This window comes from Penicillium soppii (assembly GCF_028829465.1).
Source record: "Penicillium soppii strain IBT 18220 chromosome Unknown utg000006l, whole genome shotgun sequence".
Lineage (NCBI taxonomy): Eukaryota > Fungi > Ascomycota > Eurotiomycetes > Eurotiales > Aspergillaceae > Penicillium > Penicillium soppii.
Window position 1 is genome coordinate 3,773,499 of NW_026643236.1, and position 19,898 is coordinate 3,793,396.

Here is a 19,898-nt window from a genome sequence, read left to right on the forward strand (position 1 = left end):
CCTAGCCTTCCTAAATAATAACGCCCCAGTGGAGAAATCCAAATGTAGGTGGATGTGGCTGCATTTTGTGAGCCCTGCATCTTATATTAAACGTTGAACTTGACTCGCTTCTGAACTGCGCCTTCGTGTATGCCGCGCAATTTGTCAAGTTCAAGTCCCTCTTTCCTCCTCTCTCGTCTTCTTTCACGAGCCTCCCGAGCTTCGCGGTTTTTCCACTCTGTGACCTGCTTTTGCCGCTTCTGTGATCTTTCCCAGGCGATTGATGCAGTGGGCTTAAAGCCTATGCCGTTAATTCCATAGCCATCATCGGTTGGATCGGATGGATTATGGCCTGTTATTTCAGAATCATGCCATACGAGTGGGTCTTCTTCAGATGGTGTCTCCGCTAGAGGAGGAGAAAGTCGTTGCTTGCGTTTAGATGGTGATGATGGATTAAGGGTTTTTCGGTTGCAAATTGCAGAATTCTTTTTAGAATTGGAAACGGTCATGGAAGACGACTGGTCCTGCGTTGCGGGTAATTCAAGCAACAGCGTTTGGCGGTCGCCTGGCTCGCTGCTAGTAGCCGGTAATGCGTCGGACATATTCGTAGGCTCGTAGCTGCCAGATTCACATACTTTCCGCATCGAATGGCCAACCGAGGTTCGCCATGAATCGCCAGTCAAAGGTCCAGGGTCCGACAGAAGGTCGCCACGAATGGCTAACTCGCCGAATCTCCCAGTCACAGCAGTGCGAGAGCTATAGCTTTCCAAGTCCTCCTCCTCCCGGAGTTGAGCCTCGTGATGACTGGCAATAGATACTGTCGATGTGGGTGACGGCGATGGGCTATAGCAGTCTGATTCCGAAGGCTCTCGTTTGCGCTTTGGGGAGAAAGAAAAAGGCGAACCCGTCGGTGTCATACTGAAAACGGACGTAGTGGGGGCGTCACCGAGCAACCCGATAAATCTCAATTGTCAATAAATAGCGTATCCACCACCCAAGTCGTTCGCTCTCAGGAAACAAATACATGCATTCTGCAAAGCCCAGGAAGGGCGGAGATCAAGGCTGAGAGGGGTTTTGGGTCATTGGACATTCGGCATTGAATCGGACTGTGGGGTAGAATGATCGCCTTAACTACACTGCCCACACATACCAACGGATTTCTTGGTTGTATACAAACAGTAGGGTCTATAGGTAAGTATATCTAGTCGATGAGAAAGTTTCTGTATAATAATGAACAAATTCAAACACTTAAGAAAATATCAGAGCAGCGACAGTCAGAGCTGCTGAGGCAAAAGGCCTGGTAATAATTTACAAATACCTGCAAGCCGTACCCATCGAGTCATGAAGACAAAAGCAAAACCTAACGCCATGACGAAGACTCCCAATTCCAAAAGAACTGCGCATCTAGGCCTTTTGCTTCTTCTTGGAGGGCTCGGCGTCCGTGTCGTGCTTGCGCTTCTTCTTCTTGTCAGGTACATCCTGACCGACATCGGACTTTCTCTTTTCCTTCTTTTCCTTCTTTTCCTTCTTCTCCTTCTTTTCCTTCTTCTCCTTCTTCTCCTTCTTAGCCTCGGCGACTTCGACGTCTTCCATCTCGGCATCGCTCTTGTCGCCATCAACATCGTCGAGTTCGGCCAGAACGGCATCCATTGCGGATTTCTGTGAATAGTTAGCACACATGTATCATTGGAACAAGGCAACTAGTGTTCAACATACCATAGCAACCTCGTTCTTGGTAGGGGCAGCGCCGGAGGTGTAGAATTCCAAGCGCTCCTCGACTTGGCTCTTGAGAGCCTCACCAAACTTGGTTGAGGGGGTCTCGGAGAAGTTGTCGATACGAGAAGCAATAGAGCACTTGTTGGCAAGGAAACGCGAGATTCTGCCCTTGTTCTTGGGGCCAGCTCTGCCAATGAAGGAAGAGTGGTACAACAGACCGTACTTGGGGGTATTTCCCTTAGTCTTCAAAGCACGGAAAAGGGCCTTCTCGGCACCAAGAATCTGAACAGTGGAGGCAGGGTACTTGGACAAGTTGGTCAAGCTACCGGCGTGGGAAATGAGACGGGCACCAACGACCTCACCGATAAGGGCGGCAAGGTTGGGCGCAACGACACTCATCTTGGCGACCAGGTAAGAGTAAAGAGACTTGCGGTACTTGGCGAGCTTGACAACGCGCTCGGCGAAGGAGATGACATTCTCCATATCGGCCTCGGAGATCTCTTGACCCATGCTGTGCTTGGCGGCATCGATGATGCTCTGGGCAACACCCTCATCATCCTCAACAAGGGCGGCGATATCGTGCAGGCGTTCATCAGACAGGTTGTTCTTGTCCCTGATGAACAGGGCGAGCTCGGCGTAGCGCTGGTTGTCAGAGACAATCTTGACGAGCTCGGGGAAGTGCCAAGAGTACCACTCGCGAACGCGCATGGAGAAAGTGTTGATGGCCTTGTCGAGCTGGTCGAGAATGGCGATGGCCTGAATGATGTGGTTGTCATCACGCTGAACGGAGAACTTCACCTTGGCACGGGAGTAGGCGTGACCAAGACCGAGCTGGGCAGTGTCCATGTCACCCTCGCGCAGCTGCTTCAGAAGCTTGCCAGCATGGAGACGGATACCACGGAGAAGGTCTTGAACGACCTCGCTGGTGTCACCAGTCTCACATTCCACGAAAGAGAAAGCGGACTTGATGCTTCCCGCCAGAGCCTTGTCGGCAAGACCCAGGACCACCTTCTTCTTCTTGTTCGGCTTGGGGAGGTTTAATTCAAGGAAAGAGATCAAAGTCTCGGATGCGACACCTTCAGAGACATCGTTGATCTCACCAAGAGCCTGCTTGTTGTTCCTACACGCTGTTAGTGGACATGAAAAAAACTTTCATATTGGTAGATAGAGCGTACTCGAAGGGGAGGAAACTAGAAAGCTCAACCATCTTGCCGAACTTGGCAAGGTCATTGATGCCGGCCTGGACTTCCTTCAAACCATTGCCGACAGTGTCACCCTGGTGGGCGACCTTGAAAAGCGAGTAACCCATAGGGCCCTCGAAAAGTAGGAAATCAGCCATCGTGCTAAGGCCAATACCAGATAAATCACAAGAGATCAATTAAAACTTGCAACACCGTCCAGAAAACACTCAACGGTGTAATTTGATGGGTTGCTGGTGGTGTTGGCGACTGGCTGGAAATGGAGTGAAAATCAAGAGCTTTTTTTTCCGCTACCGCTAGTGCGAATCCGGGTGTCCAAGCCAAGTCAGTGCGGTTCAGATTTTCCCATAGTCAGTTGACCGCCTAGGCAATTTTTTTTTGTTGTTTTTTAACAACTGTGTACGTACATTATTGAGTCTACATATTTAGAATGGCTATTGTTTTTTCTTCTTCTGTTTATTATGCAATACCTAGGTATTGTACACATCCTCAAGTTCGGTCATATATATTTCTTGAAATCACGACTATAGGGCGGCTGATTGTACTGAGTATTCGTACATCGAGGACTCGGACCCGCACTTGAAGAATTCAAAATATCCAAAATCAAACTATAGTTTATAGCTATTCTGAATGCAGGTTTTTAACTAAAAAGAAGTTCGCTATGTGTATGCAACATAGAGAAACAACTAACTGACTAGTTACTCCTAAGACCATAACTAATTAGATATAAGGTAACTATGATATTCAACTGTGCAGTACTGCCGGCAAAATCCGAACTTGATGGTGGCATCCTCACCGTATCCGCCGGACCTAACGTGGGCCTCACCCTCAGTACTCAACAAGTGCTCTACAATCCCTGAATTTAATATTTTTGGGTTCTTGGACGTGATACCCTGTCATTCATTTTCGGGAGATGTCTGCAACTCAGCTACTCAACCCCAAGGCGGAGTCGAGGGTATGGAAAATATTCCCTGATGGCCCCTCAGTATGTGCCCGCACACTAACATTTCAACGTAGCGGAGAGGAGAAGCCTTGAAGGTCAACATCGGCGCCGGTGAAGGTCTACAAGATGTTCTCAAGTCCAACTTAGGTCCTTCGGGAACACTCAAGATGTGAGTTACACCTCAATACACCCCACATATCATATCAATGGAGCTGACAAACTTAGGCTGGTCGATGGTGCAGGCGCAGTATGCAATCCCCTATATCCCTCTCGGACGACGCGAAACAACATTTTCTGACATCGAACACCCTATAATAGATCAAACTTACCAAGGATGGAAACGTTTTGTTGCGTGAGATGGTTCGTTGTGTCTTTTGATCCCCGGCATATGGAGCTTGTGAGCTAACATTTCACAGCAAATCCAAAATCCTACAGCTGTAAGACAAAATCGCCTTGAATCCCCTTTGTATTTTGCTGATGATCGGAAAGGTTATGATCGCTCGTGCTGCGACAGCACAAGACGATATTACCGGTGATGGTACAACATCTGTTGTGTTGCTGGTAGGAGAACTTTTGAAGCAGGCGGAGCGTCATATTTCGGAAGGTCTGCACCCCCGTGTCATCACCGATGGCTATGATATTGCGAAGACCGAGGCCTTGAAGGTATTTATGGACGAATCGAATCCCTGAATGTTCAATTGGATCTTAACACATTGCCCTACAGTTCCTCGACAATTTCAAGCTCGAGCGCACCATTGACCGCGAGCTGTTGCTTTCTGTTGCCCGTACCTCCCTTTCCACCAAACTGAACGGTGCCCTCGCCGAGAAGCTTACCCCCGACATCGTCGATGCCGTCCTCGCCATCCACAGAGCCCCTGAAAAACCCGATCTGCACATGGTTGAGATCATGACAATGCAGCATCGGTCTTCGTCCGATACCCAGCTTATTCGTGGTCTTGCCTTGGACCACGGTGCCAGACACCCTGACATGCCGAAGCGGGTAGAGAATGCTTTCATTCTCACACTGAACGTCAGTCTGGAGTATGAGAAGTCGGAGATCAACTCTGGATTCTACTACTCCAACGCCGAGCAGAGAGATAAGCTCGTCGAGAGCGAGCGTAAGTTCGTGGACGCGAAGCTCCAGAAGATCGTGGATCTCAAGAAGGAGGTCTGTGGAAACGACCCCAAAAAGGGTTTCGTTGTGATCAATCAGAAGGGTATCGATCCTCTCAGTCTGGATGTACTTGTGAAGAATGGCATCTTCGCTCTGCGGAGAGCTAAGCGCAGAAACATGGAGCGCTTGCAGCTTGTCTGTGGTGGTACTGCTCAGAACAGTGTCGAAGACTTGTCTCCGGATGTTCTTGGGTGGGCTGGTCTGGTCTACGAGCACCAGCTTGGCGAGGAAAAGTTCACTTTCGTTGAAGAGGTCAAGGACCCCAAGTCTGTGACTATCCTTATCAAGGGTCCCAACGGACACACCATTACTCAGGTCAAGGATGCTGTCCGTGATGGCCTGCGCTCTGTCTACAACACAATCGTTGATGGTTGCGTCATTCCCGGAGCTGGTGCATTCCAAGTCGCATGTGCCGCACACCTGCAATCCCAGGATTTCACCAAGACCGTAAAGGGCAAGGCTAAGTGGGGTGTTGGTGCTTTTGCCGATGCGCTCCTGATTATCCCCAAGACTCTTGCGGCCAACTCAGGCCATGATATTCAGGATTCGTTGGCTGCTCTCCATGATGAGGTGATTGATGGTAACATTGTCGGCTTGGATCTAGCTACTGGTGAACCCATGGACCCGATCCAAGGGGGTGTCTTCGACTCCTTCCGTGTTCTGCGCAACTGCATCGCTTCCAGCACGGGTATCGCGTCTAACCTTCTCCTGTGTGACGAGCTACTCAAGGCTCGGCAAATGAGCAAGGCAGGCGCTCCCGGTGGCCAGGAAGAGTAATGCACTTTCTTATTTACGAAGTCAGGCGGTTCATGTAAACATTAAAAGGGTTGAAGACTAAATCCCCCCTCAAACTCGGGGGACAAGGGCCAATCTATTCAAAAATGCACAAACTTCATGTTGCTTCTCGTTATCTTCATTGAATAGAAATCAAGTAATCAATGTTATCATACAAAAAGAACTCCACATTGTGCAGAATTAGTCTTCTGATGTGATGCTATGACAATCCTCTTCAGATGCTATGACAGGGGGCCATAGTCCCTCAAATCCTGATTCGCTGACCGGGTCATCCATCAGGAGGTGATGTGCTTTGGCCCACTGCCACACGTCAGATTTGCGAATGGTGACCATCTGGCCCGGTGTGGGATCGTCCTCCACGGATGTAGATGTACGGTTTGATTTACGTTTTTTGGGGGTGGCCTGGGGGTCAAAAAGCCCCATGCTCTTGAGTGCAGTAATCACATCTTCAGTCAGCATCCCAGTTCCCAGGCCGAGCTCCTCGACGGTCATTGTCTCCCGGAAGGCTCTCTTGCGAGAACCCTTGGGGGTCGAGCTTGGCTTCTGTAAATCGGTATTAAGTGAGCTGCCGCTATGTTTGCCACGAAGTAAGAACCGCGCGACTCGCTCGGCCCAAAAACGGACATAGCTTTTGTGGCCCAGTTCACTCAATGGCTTCTCTGGTCCACCTATAGGCCCCCCGTTGGAGTCCCATCCGCTCAGCTTGTAGCTGACTCCCATCAATAATTTTCCGAGCTGTTTGTGTTGATAAGGCGGGAAGATCAAGATACATGCTAGATTGTTTGCATCCCACGAGAGCTTCTCTTTTGAGAAGAAACCAAGCACGTAATAGTTCCCGGGATCATTGGGGTCGGTAAAGGTGAGGATATAATAAAGAAAAGTGGCAACATCAAAGAAGACGGTCTTGTGATCAAGGAAAAGCTTCGCAAATAGAGACAGGTTTTGTCCAAATAGCTTGTGGTTCTGGCCATCAACCTCCCACACTGCATACCCGCCATGGTCGTAGACTTTGGTGCCTGGCGGGGTCGTACGATGCTCGCAAGCGTGTTTATGTTCCTCGAATATATCCCCATCACATGAGTATCGAAAGCACCAACGACACACGTAGAGCCGATCGGTGTCTTTGGCGACAAGGTCCTCAGGGTAGATTGATCGGTTCCAAGGCTTGAACAAAAGATCTCCCAGCACAACGTTCTGAATGTTTCGATCAACTGGAGTCTGCAGTCGTGCAGATTTGGAGGTCGCCATTGATGGATATGGGGATTTGAGCTGAGCGACGCGATATCGATATTGTCGTAGGGCTAGGTTTTGATGAATTTCATGCAGGGTGCCGTGTCCAATGGTCCGGCCATTGGTATTATGGTGGTAAATGTTGTTGGCTGTTCAGGTACATGTGACAAGGGGAGATAATCAGTCGTGCAGGCATTAGGAATCCTTATGAGGACATCATTCTCAATTGACCTCCATTGTCAACTCAAATGAGTCGACGCCTCAAATCGCAGGCTACACAATCTTTGTACGGGAGGTGTTAAAGACCAGAACTGATAAATTGTGGCAGAAACTCAAAGTCTCAGCTTTCAAATCAATATATGGGAACTTGTAAACCCATTAAAACTAGGCTTCTGCAATTAGGTATTACGCTCAAATTAATGGATGATCATCTACAACATATCCTACAGATTTATATATGTAAACTTGTATGCATGTATGTATATAACGTACATAACTATAGCTAGTAGTTAAAAAGAGATATTGAAGGCGGTGAAAAGGCAACTGCCCGAGTCATGTGATCAAAGCGGGGACAGCTTCATGGTGACGCTTATCCTGTTGCCTGCCGTGCTGTACTTTGCTTTTGGAGAATTCCCATCCATACATCTTAAAACAAGACAGTCAACTTCTAATATGAAATCTTTTGCCACAGGCAACAACATATAAAAATCTCATTGTTCTTTTTTTGCCTCGTTGATACTCTGTCAATCCAAACAAACCCCAGAGGCATCATAATTCCAAGCTATTTCCATATCTTTATCTTTTTATCATCTCCACTAACCAGTTGTCGAATTTTACCTTTGAGCTTTGTAACACCTCCCCACTCAGTCAACCCTGGCCCACAGGGTCCAGTTCCTATCATCAACCATTACGATGTTGAAACCCTTTCAAATCAGAGACCTCCGACTACCTCGGCAAATTGAGCAGCTTTCGACTCACCCTAATTCTTTGGGGATTGTTCGGATCTCTACCACCGACTACGATGAGATAGCATCAAATTATCCACGCGCAAGGCTAACTTACCTGGATGAGGATGAGGATGAGGATGGCAAGGAAACGATTACAGTAAGCTTGTCGTGTTGGTTCTCATGGTGTCAAAGTCTCATGGTTTTTTTTAGGTTGGATCCGCTCTCGAGCTTTCCCAGCGCCTTGAGGAGTCCATAGACATGGACACACGCCTCGAATCCATGCAGCTTCAAGATGACGCCACTCCTATGCACATATTTGATATCCGTCGATCCAACTCCGTGACCGAATTATGGAGACGATATGAAGACAACTCTATCGAGCAATTCTCTACTGATGAGGGAAAGTGCGATATACCTGATGTCACTCCATCTGTTCTTTCCAAAGACCAACATGAAGCCCCAGCTTCTAATGAAACAATTCTGCCACCGGTCTTCAATGAGCCTCCGTCTCTGATGGAAGCCTTCGAAGCCGAGCTAGCAGACATTCTTAATTCCGCCGAAACTTCAGAGAAAAGATCGACTCCTTCTGACTCACCACCTACCCCCAACCCATCTGCCAGCACAGACTCGGAACGAACTCCTCACCCTGTGGAGATCCTGGCAACGCAGCTCATGGATCAGCTCATCAACGGAGCCAATATGGTGCAAGGTGAATGGAGGTCAATGATGCCAGATTTACAGAGGCAACTACAAAATGCCCAGAGACAATTCGAAGCTGCACATAAATCTTTGCCGGAAAATATGGAGGTATCATTGCGTACATTGCTTGCCAACCTTGAGGCTCACATGAAAGCTGCTTTCGGTAATATTCCAAATGGAGGAAGACAAATGGCAGAAGATGTCTTCCAAGCCGGGAGGCCTGTTGCTGAGAACGCCGCCGACGGCTTCCGTATGATGGCGTCGGAATTCAACGAGGTCGGAAGAACCTTGTTTGCTGCGTTTGAAAGCGAATTTGGGCGAACGGATCCAAACACTGCTTCGAGCAACGCACCGGCTGCACCAGAGCCTGCCTACCCTCAGAATTCAGCGTATTTTTTGAACACAGCCACGAACGAAAAGTCATCAACTTTAGATGCATCGAAGACTTCGGGCGCTGCAGCAAGCGCTCAGTCCCCCAGTCCCTTAGGCACCGCATCAGGTGATCAGCCTCATCACCATTTGCCACCTCATCTAGACCGCTGGGCACCTCCTTCTTTTCCGTCTCCATTCGTGAATTTCTCCCAATCCTATAATGCGCCGCCTCATGCACCTCGAATCTCACCTCTCCATCTCCCTCACTATGCCCCCAACTCTCCCCAGCGGCCACCAACTTTAAGAGCACATTGGGCACAATACCGAGCATCTCAAAAGCCGCAATTTCAACCTGAGCCAAGGGCTCCTTCATTCAATGCCTCGTCACAAGTCGAACGTGTACCAATCGCTGAGTCTGAAGCGTCTAAACAGGACCAGGAAACCAAGTCCCTGTTCATTGGAAATGTCGGCTTCAAGGTTACCGCAAAGATGATCCAAGGCGTTTTTGCTTCGAAAGGTTTCATAGTCGATGTCGATCTTCCGATGGATAGTACCTCTGGAAGACATGCAGGGTTTGGCTATGTCCATTTTCCCTCAGATCCTCCAGCCTTCGCCGCAATGGAGGCCTTGCAAGGTGCTCTCATTGACGGCCATTCCATCAACCTTGAGCATATGGATCACCCTCCCATTGAACGAGTGCATCCGGTGCAGAGCAACGATAAATACAATGCTGCAGGTGCAGTCGTTACCCAAAGCTCTCGAACAGAACTCAGCGATGTCAACGATACTGCTTTTGAACGTTACAGCCCTGTAGAAAACATTGCCTCCCCATCTGCTGCCAGCTCCAGATCCTCTTCCATGAAAGATAGCAAAAAGTTCAAACCACTTGGCGGCGTCAACTTCGTTGGTGCTGGCAGTTCAAGTACTGGTTTTAGTAATGCTCGGGCCGAATCGTCTGCTCTGCTTGATTCTCCAGGTGACGACGCTGCATTTAGTGCCCGCTTCCCCTCGCTTCTACCCGGGACAGGCGCACAGCATAACGCCCAACTAAACACTCAGGTTCTTCCTTCGGGTCCGCATGCAGGAGAACTGGAAATGTCGCGATTCCCGCCCGTTTCACAAATGGAAGCCCAGCTATTTGCCAGTCCCCCGGTGACTAACTCCAACGAGGCCCCTCTTGCGGCCAAGTTGAAGCGACGAGCAACTGATTATAACCCTCATCAAGCAACCCCCCGTCATGCTGGTATGCGTGATCTAAACGAAAGATCGCATGGCGCTGTGGCACAAGGCACTGGGGTACAGCTATCTAAAGGAGAACGAAGCGGATTCTCTTCTCATCCCCAGCTTCCTGGAAGCTTTCCAACGGAAGAAATGAGGCTTGCTTCAACTTCAACTAAAACCGATGAGAGTGCTCGTGGGTCCGATGGTGCAGATATTGAAGCATGTGTTTCTGCTCTTGTCGACATCGGCTACGGAACTGAACAAGAAGGTGGGCGACCCAGGATGGCAGTCTATGCTGCTGCTGCAAACGGTAGTCTCATGGATGCTATTGATATGATTGAAGAAGAAAGAAGGGTGTATGAACGACGGGCTTCGCAGTGAGATATAAATCTTGTGGCCGCTCTTGTCTCAAGAATCTCATGAATTATGTAGTATTGCTAAGTCATTCATTTTGGCCAATTTTCTTTGCTTGTTTGCTGAAGCTGTTTGTCATTCAATATGAAGTGCTGGAATGTAGTCTTTATTGATCTCGGTCGCGCATGATTATCTCACCTCTTCTAAATATCATAATCTACAAGTCTGTTGCCTAAGAATTTCTTGCCTTTGGGTCATAAGATAGGGGTGATCGGAATATGATTTACCTAGGTAGGTAGAACTATGCGAAAGGTGTTAGTCTGATAAACCCCAATATGTGGTTATCTATGCCACGTCGATGCATCCATGACACAATTGCATGTATTCCAACCTTGGAAGGTCAACTAGTCAACTATTTAAGTAGGTAGTTATATATATCCTCCAGCGACAATGTTGTAGCCCAACACAGACCAATTGATACATATATTATATGTGTACATGACGGTTAGATCAAAATATCAAGTCAAATGAGTATATGATTATATTCTTCTTCTAATCAATGTCAACACTGTCTACAAAATCTTGAAACTAGCACCTGGCCAAACATGAGTGTTCTCTAGTGACATCGATATTGAAAAGTATTTGGCTCCTAGATATTCACAGTTTATTTGCAATTATAGAAAGACTTCAAAGTATACATATGGACATATATAGAAAGGATATAGAAATAAAAACAAAGTGTCCGTTTGAAATGAACAAGGCGAGAAAATGCCCGATCCGAAGCGATAAGAACGCCGATAAGGTGCAATTCGTTCTCCCCGACATTCAACCAACTCACTCACCTTCAGCAATGCAAATGTGGCGGCGAAGTTTCGCTACGTCTGTTACCAGACTCAACCGAAGCCCAATAAAAAATTCTCATCCCTCTCTTTTGCGATGTGCGCAAATCCTTCAATCTAGCAAGGCTGGGGAGGCTTGCAGGTTTGAGGACCAAGAGGTCAAAATCAACGGATTCATTCGGTCTGTACGAAAACAAAAGCGTTTTGCGTTCGCAGAAATATCCGATGGATCAACCTTGGAGCCATTGCAGGCAATATTAAAACCTGCGCAAGCTGTCGAGTGAGTCAATCGTGCGCGCGCAGCTACGGATTCAGATCTACCTGTCAAATTGAGACTGACCAGAGCCTTTTCTTCGTCTAGTCTGTCTACTGGAACTGCAGTTGAAATCTCAGGAATATGGAAAGCTTGCCCACCGGGGAAAGAACAAACCCATGAGCTCCAAACAACGGAGGTGACCGTGGTTGGCGCATCGGATCCAGAGGTGAGTCTATCAGAGCCGTTGCAAGACCCGGAATTGACATACGTTTGATATAGACATTTCCCATCCAGAAGAAATATCATAGTCCCGATTTTCTTCGCCAGATTCCCCACCTCCGCATTCGAACGCCCTTCAATTCCCTGCTCTCACGCTTTCGATCTGAATGCATTTTCCAGCTTGGCAATGTCTTCCACTCCCACTCAAAGGGAGCTTTTACACAAGTCCAGCCTCCAATCATAACATCGTCTGACTGTGAAGGTGCCGGGGAAACGTTTACATTAGCACCACGCGGTGCTGCTACACCTAGCGCTGAGAACGAACATTTCTTCAGGGCCCCCAAGTACCTCACCGTGTCGTCGCAGCTGCACCTTGAAGCCTACGCTGCAGAACTGGGAAATGTCTGGGCATTAACACCTGTCTTTCGGGCCGAGAAGAGTGATACACCGCGCCACCTCAGCGAATTCTACATGCTCGAGGCCGAGGTCAACTTCATGTCCGATCTTGACTCGCTTACCAGTCTGGTAGAGCATACGCTACGCGATTTGACGCGTCGACTGTACAATACGACTGTGGGCCAAGAGATCTTGTCCGCAAAGAGGTCTGGCGAATCGGGGCAGGAAACGAGCGCCGAAGAGGCGGAATACTTACGGCGAAGATGGACCGACCTGATGGATGGACCGCAATGGCACCGCGTTACATACACCGAAGCAGTAGAGATGCTCCAACGCGCTGTTTCTGAAGAAAGCGCATCATTCGAACATGCCCCGACATGGGATGGAGGCCTACAACTTGAGCACGAAAAGTACATCGTCGAGGTACTACACAAGGGCCGTCCTGTATTTGTCACGGACTACCCGAAATCAGTCAAGCCATTCTACATGGCTCCCTCCCAGATATCTGACTGCAGCAACATCCCCGGGGAGACGGTGGCGTGTTTCGATCTGCTGCTCCCCGAGGTCAGCGAAGTTGCTGGGGGATCCCTGCGCGAGCATCGTCTGTCAAATCTCATCGAGAACATGCGCCAACACGGCCTGATTAAGCCTCGAGAGCTGACCGAGTCCGGCGAACCAGCCTCAGCCGAGCCGCTGTATCCTAATCTTTCCCCAGGCGAGGACCTCAGCCATCTACAGTGGTATACTGATCTCCGACGCTGGGGTTCCGCTCCCCACGGAGGGTTTGGGCTTGGCTTTGATCGTTTTCTGGGGTATTTGAGCGGCGTCTCTAGTGTGCGAGATATCGTATCTTTTCCGCGATACTTCGGTCGGTCTGATTGCTAAGACTCACTAGATGTATAGATTGGCCAGGGTATGATAAGACATAGACATGTACTATAGTGCGCACGAACTGTGAATGTTCGGACATGGGCAATTCAATTAACCCATACAATGGCATAATTTAATTTGATTTCCATTTAGGACAAGCAATGTGTAGCTCTCTGTTGACCTTGAGTAGGTATGTATCAAGCGGGCAGTTACATATAATTAGACCAATTGTTGTCAACAACAAAGTCGCCGATAGACCAAGAAGGACCAAGAAGGACAGGGGAAGCGATCCGCTGACATCCGCATAGCGGAGCCTCCGTCGCGCCATATGCCTAATTTCGACTAGCAAGAATACAAGTTTCTTACTCAAAACTAAAAAATCAGCTTGCACATACTATATTGTAATTGGTAGCGCCGAGCCCCGTTTTAAATAATTTCCTATTTAACAATGATACGATAATAGACCAAAAACAGCAATTCATCCTCGTGATTATGAAGGCGTGCTACAGTACTATAAGCATTGGAACCTTGGGAGGCCCACAGTAGTCTCTTTTTCTAGATAAGTATCTGGGAAAGGAGAAACAGATTCTAATATCGAGTTACCTATGTACCTACGGCTCAGCCTTGTGATCATCCTAGACATCCGGGAGCCGGCGACACGCCCAACGTTAAATACCATATGCAGGAATCGTGCTTGCCGGGTTTGACCATAGTCATTTTATCTAGTACACCTCATCCAGCCACAAGCGACAGGGTGAGGACAATGAACCGAGCTTAGAATCAGATCTTCATACACTGACTTGGGACTATATTTATGTATCTACGAGGCTGAGCATTAAAGGAGCAAGCAGCTAGGCATTGGCGTTAGGATTTAAAGGGATTAAAGTGCCAACCAACACAGCATATAAGGCGCACCGCACCGCACGGACGCAAAAAAATGAAGGGATGCCCGTGTTTTATGACTTGGCAGACGAAGGACTATAATTCCTCCTACATTAGTAACGTAACAGAAGCCGACGATCGTTTCACGATCTTAATAGCAGGCATGAACTAGGCTCTTTTCTGTCTGCATGCATACAGCTAGACAGAACGTACATTATTGCAGGTATTTACGTATACATCGGATACATGTAAAGCAGATCATATCTCTGATTTATGCTTCGGAGCTCCGGGGCCAAAGCAAAGCCAAGCACTATGGTCTGGGTAGGAGGCGTCCACAAACTGATTGTAATAAAAGTGGGACATGGTCGCCTTAGGGGGTATGATTTGATGATTAATGCTGGCAGAAAAGTCGAGACCGAAAAGGACAGATAAGAGTGTCCTAATACGGAAACCAGACAGCGATGTGGTCGCTAAAATATAACCAGTTGATTAACGGCCAATTCGAGGGCCGGAGTACTCCGTCAGCAGAAACGTGGTCCTCGAGTGGATTGGTGAGCATTTTGGCTCAGACAGTTACTTTATTTCGGATCTCGCTTATTTATGCCGAGCATTCCGGTTTCAGTTTATAAAGTTATGGAGTTATACAGCTTATTGTTCTGATTAACAAGTGCTGTTAGGAACGATTCTTATAACTAACTAGCGAATGAAATAAAGTAACTATAAAATCCCCGAATAAAGGAATGAAATGGATCATCGAAGCCTCACAGGAAGGGAACGCACAGCCCTCAATGAATCAATCTAATAGACTTTGAGAAGGCGAGCACTAAACTATACCAATAAGGGGGCCAGGATCAGCAAGCCAAGGGGCCCTAACCTTACCAGGGTTAAGCATAAGCAAAAAGAAGTTCGGGCATTGTCCGCCTTGTACGAGTCATGCAGCAAGACATCCCTGTCTGACATATCACATTGCAAATAGCAGCGATGTGATTTACACAGTAACAATAATTGTGGGAAGGGAAAAAAAATAAGAGTCAAGAAAATTTTGTGATGACTATACGGAGTAGTTACGGAGTACTATTTAATGAGAGCGATCAAATCTCGTATTCGGGCTCAAGAACTCCCCGAAATAATGCATTCCGCCACATGGTTTATGCTATAACATAAAAGTAAAGTAAAATAGAGGTAGACATTAACCATAAAGCCGCCACATTAGCATTTCCATGGGTCGCAAGGGGAAACTGGATTTTAGGCTTCGATGACAATTGCCCGGCTATGGGTACGGGGACCACTCAAAGTTGGCATCCTCTTGGTGGGAGGTCCAGGCACAAGTCTTGGCCCCAAGATTTGGGGCAAAATATTTGGTTTTCTTGTCATGGTAGGCACCAGCGTTCTATGCACTGCCTTGGACCCCTATGATGTATATTGCGTGAAGATCATAAATTTTACATTGTAAGTCTTACGGACAAAAAGAAAATGAAACCCTTGAGTCATGCAATGAAACATTACAAAAAAAAAAGAAAGAAAAAAAAAATATGTATATATATATATATATATATAGATAAACGAAAACGAAGGAAAAAGGGAAAATACATTTGAAAAATGATAGTCTTCAAGCCTCCATTCCAGCACATTCCCTATTGATCCAGACAATGGATACTTTAATTATGCTAGTGGAGATAAGCTCGTGTGACGTTTCACAAAAGAAACTCTTGGCAACCTTTAATTCCAGGGTTGCAACGAATGCGTAACAATACTTGTTTCCAAGGTAATTTTGCTACTTTGTTAGTTTAGAGTATAACGTGGCTATCTTCAGATATTCATTATATTACAATGTATACTATAGGTCCTTGCATACATATGTATACTACCACATTTCTAATAAACCTGCAAATGTACTGCACTATTGTCTCCAAGGCATTAATAATAGATTAGCATGGCCACTAGCGAATACACTAAGGCTTGACACAGTTGCAGAAGCACGAACCACGGTCGGCAAAACAGTCGGCTTATCCCGCAAGGGCCTTACTTTATCAGCGGCCGATATAGTTAGCGAGATGTGGAGCTGGATCCACTTGGGAATAAGGAGTCTTCGGATGATCGGATACAATTTTACGGAGTACAATATTGTAGACTTTGGGGGTCCTCTTAGCAATTTCCGGATATACGCGGAATCATTTCACATTACTTTCCACAAAATCGTACATAGATGTCACTATACTACTTTAGTCTTGTTTTGGCTTAAATCAGGGACCAGCCTTGTTTACTTCCATGTACCCAACTATGCATGCCCAGGTGTATGTATTTATGTACTTACAGATGTATTTGGTAAGCTGTATTGATCTTCGAGGCAAATGAGAGACACCACCCTTTTCCTAATTCAGTAAGACTTGCGGGATCACGGCTGTTGAAAGGTGGATTCAAGCGATCTTAAAAAATATAATACCATATAATAATCAAAAATAAAAAATACAAAATTCGACGGAGGTCAAAGCTTCAGCAACTAATGCGATCGTAAGAAATCACCGTACACATGAGTGTATCCTCCACGCAAACGCAAGGAAACTGGTACATGTGGTGATTATGCTTATTTATGGTGTTGACAAGAAATAATCTTGGCAATAACCAAAGATCTTGTTTCATAAGCGGCAATGTAACAATTTCAGCTCTTTTCCTACGATCAGCTGCACCGGTCTGATTGAAACTTGGACCTAACCAGCCTCAAATCTTGAGGGCTTATCATTACCTGTTAAACAGTTTGTGTGTGGCGACACTCGAACACAACATTCTTGTAACATGCATGTTAAGTATACACTCTATTAACATGGGTCACCATCCCCAGTCACTCAAGCTTGGTTTCTTATTTCGTTGAACCTAGATCAGAGAAGCGGTGCGACCTTGCACACTCCATAGACCTGGTATATGGAAGACCATGTCACTACGGCGATATTCAAGTCACACTGAAGGATTATATGTGAGACACGTAAAGCAGGCGATACGCATGTAGCTGACATGATGATCGCTCGTGCCATGCCCCTTTGCTGGAATGGAGCACATGGACCCCCTAGTCTTCTAAACACCGCCGAATCCAAATCGGGCTTGAAGCCAAGGACAAAACTCAGCCGCCGACTAACACCTCCGAAGCCTATTAAAGTGATCCTTGCGCAACAGGACTTTGTTAACGATACGCTTCCCTTGACCTGAACTCGGCCCGTGCACAACGTGTTCCATAGAAAGCAGGGATACAATTTAGCAGTATGATGTCTACTGCGATCAGTCAAAAACAGTTTTACATTGAGGGATGTGGGCACAGGGATCCAATTTTGGTTCTAAAATGCGAGGCCCTACCCACCTGCAAGGCTAATTGCAAGGCTAGCTGCACGGTGAACGGCACGGAGCGCAAACTTGGACCAGCTAACCTTATCGCTGAGTCAATGTGTTAGCTACGATTCAGTTTAATCATAGAACCAAAATACACACGTCGTACGGATATAGTTAGATATACCAGAAGCAGGACGTTGTGTGCCTTCGTTGGCGATACTATTACGTGGCTTCCTAGCTCTCGCTGCGTATCAATTTTACGCGTGCAAGCTGTAATTTACATGGATCAACGGAGTCAAGGACTAGCGATCTTTCACATCCACAGTACACCGCATTCCTTTTTTCCCTTCCTTTTCCCCTTCCTTTTAATTATGTGCATATCTAGTTGAATCCAGACTAGGATCTTGTCAAGCTTTGTAGTCAGAGCAGTTATAATCAAAACGCCGCGTCACTGGACCCGATACGAGTACGAGTCACGAGCATGTGGCCACTGTGGCTTATTTTAATTTCTTTTCTCTTCACCTCTGAGATTTAAGATGTCAATGCAGACAATGTTCCGAGCCAGTAGTTCGCTAAGAACAGCTTTGTTTGGATGTGACTATAACGTTTTCCAAGGAATAAAGATTATAGAGTACGGCATACGGAGTGCACTTGTACAGGATAAGGCTGCAGCGGCCAGAACCGCTCAAACACTTATTTAGGCTATTATTAATCAGTGGTGGGGGATCGAATTCCTTGGTCGCATTTTAGTGCTAAAATCCCGATAGTCAAGTGGGTTCTGTTACTGTACAGACAAAACATTTGTACTCTATAAACTGGGGACACTCTTGTCCGACAGCCGTAACCATAGAAATGGTTTCTTTCAGTACAAAGTCCGAGGTCCGATAGATTGCCTACGTAATATGTGCACATCTGTATATTTACGACCGAGGCTCTGAATAATAATGAACGATAAAACAATCTAAACATTAATCAAAGATCCGCTTATAATAATACACTCAGAAATTAATCAAAGTGCCAAGAGTGAAATAAATTTGTTATACTCCGTACCAGCCCTGAAGTGGAGGTCCTCTGTAAGCGAGCATAGAGTTCAGCGCCGGCCTCCTCGTGTTGGATTAAGCTTAAGAGTTCCGCACTAACCTTTTTTTGCGATCAGAGCGCCACTTTTCTGACACAGCGTTTACACGAAAGAAATATGAGCCCAGTCACATTTCCACAAAAAATGTGGGTTATTTATTGATTCTACTCTGTGGAATATGATATTAATGCTTTATTCAATACTACGTACGGAAGCTACTCCGTACGTATTTTACATTAATAATGTACAAGGGGGCCAAAATTTAGCCTTGCTACCTTCCAAGGTTTCCAAGGTTCCCCCCGTAAAGCCGTAAGCCGAGGCTTCCAAGAGCTCCCAAGCAAAGAATGTGGTGGAATGACTCCAAGTAGCATGGATCGGGATTCTAGCTAATCCGGAATATTGTTTCAAACCCCTTATAGGATGTCAATCTATAAAGGAACTACAGCGCATTATCAAGATCAGAGTTTCTCTTTTGAAATATAATAATACTATAATTAGGGACCTCATTGACGTGATTCTACTTGTAATCTTTTATTCTACCTAGGCACAATATACATTCTATAATAGGCTATGTGAATATTGAAGCCTGTTTTTATATACTTTTTACGCCACAACGACTCATCTCCTTTTTCCAAGGTTCCCATGCATAAATAGACTGAATTTGCCAAATAAAGTATAATAATTGTAGACAGTTGAAGATCATCATTGGTTCCATCTTTCAAGCTTACACACTCTCGCTTTTCTCTCTCCACCTTTTAACTTTGTTTGGTATTACCGTTTCAAATTTTTTTTTAGAATTTCTTAATTTTCTTAAAATTGTTTAAATTGTTTAAATTGTTTAAATTCTCTGGTCATTCTTGGAATCTCGGCGTTTAGCAAGTTCCGTCCGATCTTTTCGCTTGGATCGCTTGGCCCGCTCTTGTCTCTCCGCTTCCTTTATTTAACCTTCTTTTTTTCTTAAATCAAATTTCTTCATTGTTTCTTATAAAGTTCCGGGACATTTTGAACAAAAGATATTATTTCCTTATATATATAGATCTTCTCTCTTTCTACTCTTCTTCTTTTTCTACTCTTTTACTTCTTTATATATTCGAGACAGAAGGCTTGAGCCATTCCTCATAATAAAAACCTTGTAGGTCCACTCTGTTTCTCTCTTTTGTATTCAGCCTTGGCCCTCCCTTGTCCTGTCGGCATTCTTACGCCCTCAAGCCCACTTGACCCCCACAACAAATCTCTGCGTTTCTCTATCCCATTTTGGTTAAAAAAGTGAAAAACACAATTAAGAAAAATACGCCTTTCAGCCGGTCTAACCGTGTTAGGTGACGTAAAAGCTCGGCTTTACCCACCTACAACGCCGGCCTACCCTCAGCCTACTAGTACCCCATACCCATTTGACTCGGATCCTGGTTCT

General features: G+C 46.3%; 6 protein-coding genes across 6 annotated transcripts; 3 read left to right on the forward strand and 3 right to left on the reverse strand.

Annotated features, from left to right (window-relative positions):
- Positions 1-86: 86 nt before the first annotated feature.
- N7529_008813 (uncharacterized protein) lies at positions 87-896 on the reverse strand (the record flags this gene model as incomplete). The annotated part of the gene is made up of 1 exon (XM_057244340.1): positions 87-896. One exon carries the CDS (start codon positions 894-896, stop codon positions 87-89), a length of 810 nt encoding a protein of 269 aa, XP_057095878.1.
- Positions 897-1,383: 487 nt separating this feature from the next.
- Positions 1,384-3,034, reverse strand: sik1 (snoRNP complex protein NOP56; the record flags this gene model as incomplete). Its single annotated transcript, XM_057244341.1, has 3 exons — positions 1,384-1,638; positions 1,696-2,815; positions 2,871-3,034. 3 exons carry the CDS (start codon positions 3,032-3,034, stop codon positions 1,384-1,386), a joined length of 1,539 nt encoding a protein of 512 aa, XP_057095879.1.
- Positions 3,035-3,807: 773 nt separating this feature from the next.
- Positions 3,808-5,788, forward strand: N7529_008815 (chaperonin-containing T-complex subunit CCT6; the record flags this gene model as incomplete). The annotated part of the gene is made up of 7 exons (XM_057244342.1): positions 3,808-3,849; positions 3,912-4,006; positions 4,063-4,084; positions 4,156-4,197; positions 4,254-4,274; positions 4,327-4,500; positions 4,562-5,788. The coding sequence occupies 7 exons, from the start codon at positions 3,808-3,810 to the stop codon at positions 5,786-5,788; spliced, it is 1,623 nt and encodes a 540-aa protein (XP_057095880.1).
- A 198-nt stretch (positions 5,789-5,986) lies between these two features.
- On the reverse strand, positions 5,987-7,054 carry N7529_008816 (putative histone acetyltransferase (MysT1); the record flags this gene model as incomplete). Its single annotated transcript, XM_057244343.1, has 1 exon — positions 5,987-7,054. One exon carries the CDS (start codon positions 7,052-7,054, stop codon positions 5,987-5,989), a length of 1,068 nt encoding a protein of 355 aa, XP_057095881.1.
- An 894-nt stretch (positions 7,055-7,948) lies between these two features.
- Positions 7,949-10,656, forward strand: N7529_008817 (Nucleotide-binding alpha-beta plait; the record flags this gene model as incomplete). The annotated part of the gene is made up of 2 exons (XM_057244344.1): positions 7,949-8,140; positions 8,194-10,656. 2 exons carry the CDS (start codon positions 7,949-7,951, stop codon positions 10,654-10,656), a joined length of 2,655 nt encoding a protein of 884 aa, XP_057095882.1.
- Positions 10,657-11,479: 823 nt separating this feature from the next.
- On the forward strand, positions 11,480-13,224 carry N7529_008818 (asparagine--tRNA ligase SLM5; the record flags this gene model as incomplete). The annotated part of the gene is made up of 3 exons (XM_057244345.1): positions 11,480-11,748; positions 11,812-11,950; positions 12,004-13,224. 3 exons carry the CDS (start codon positions 11,480-11,482, stop codon positions 13,222-13,224), a joined length of 1,629 nt encoding a protein of 542 aa, XP_057095883.1.
- Positions 13,225-19,898: the final 6,674 nt, after the last annotated feature.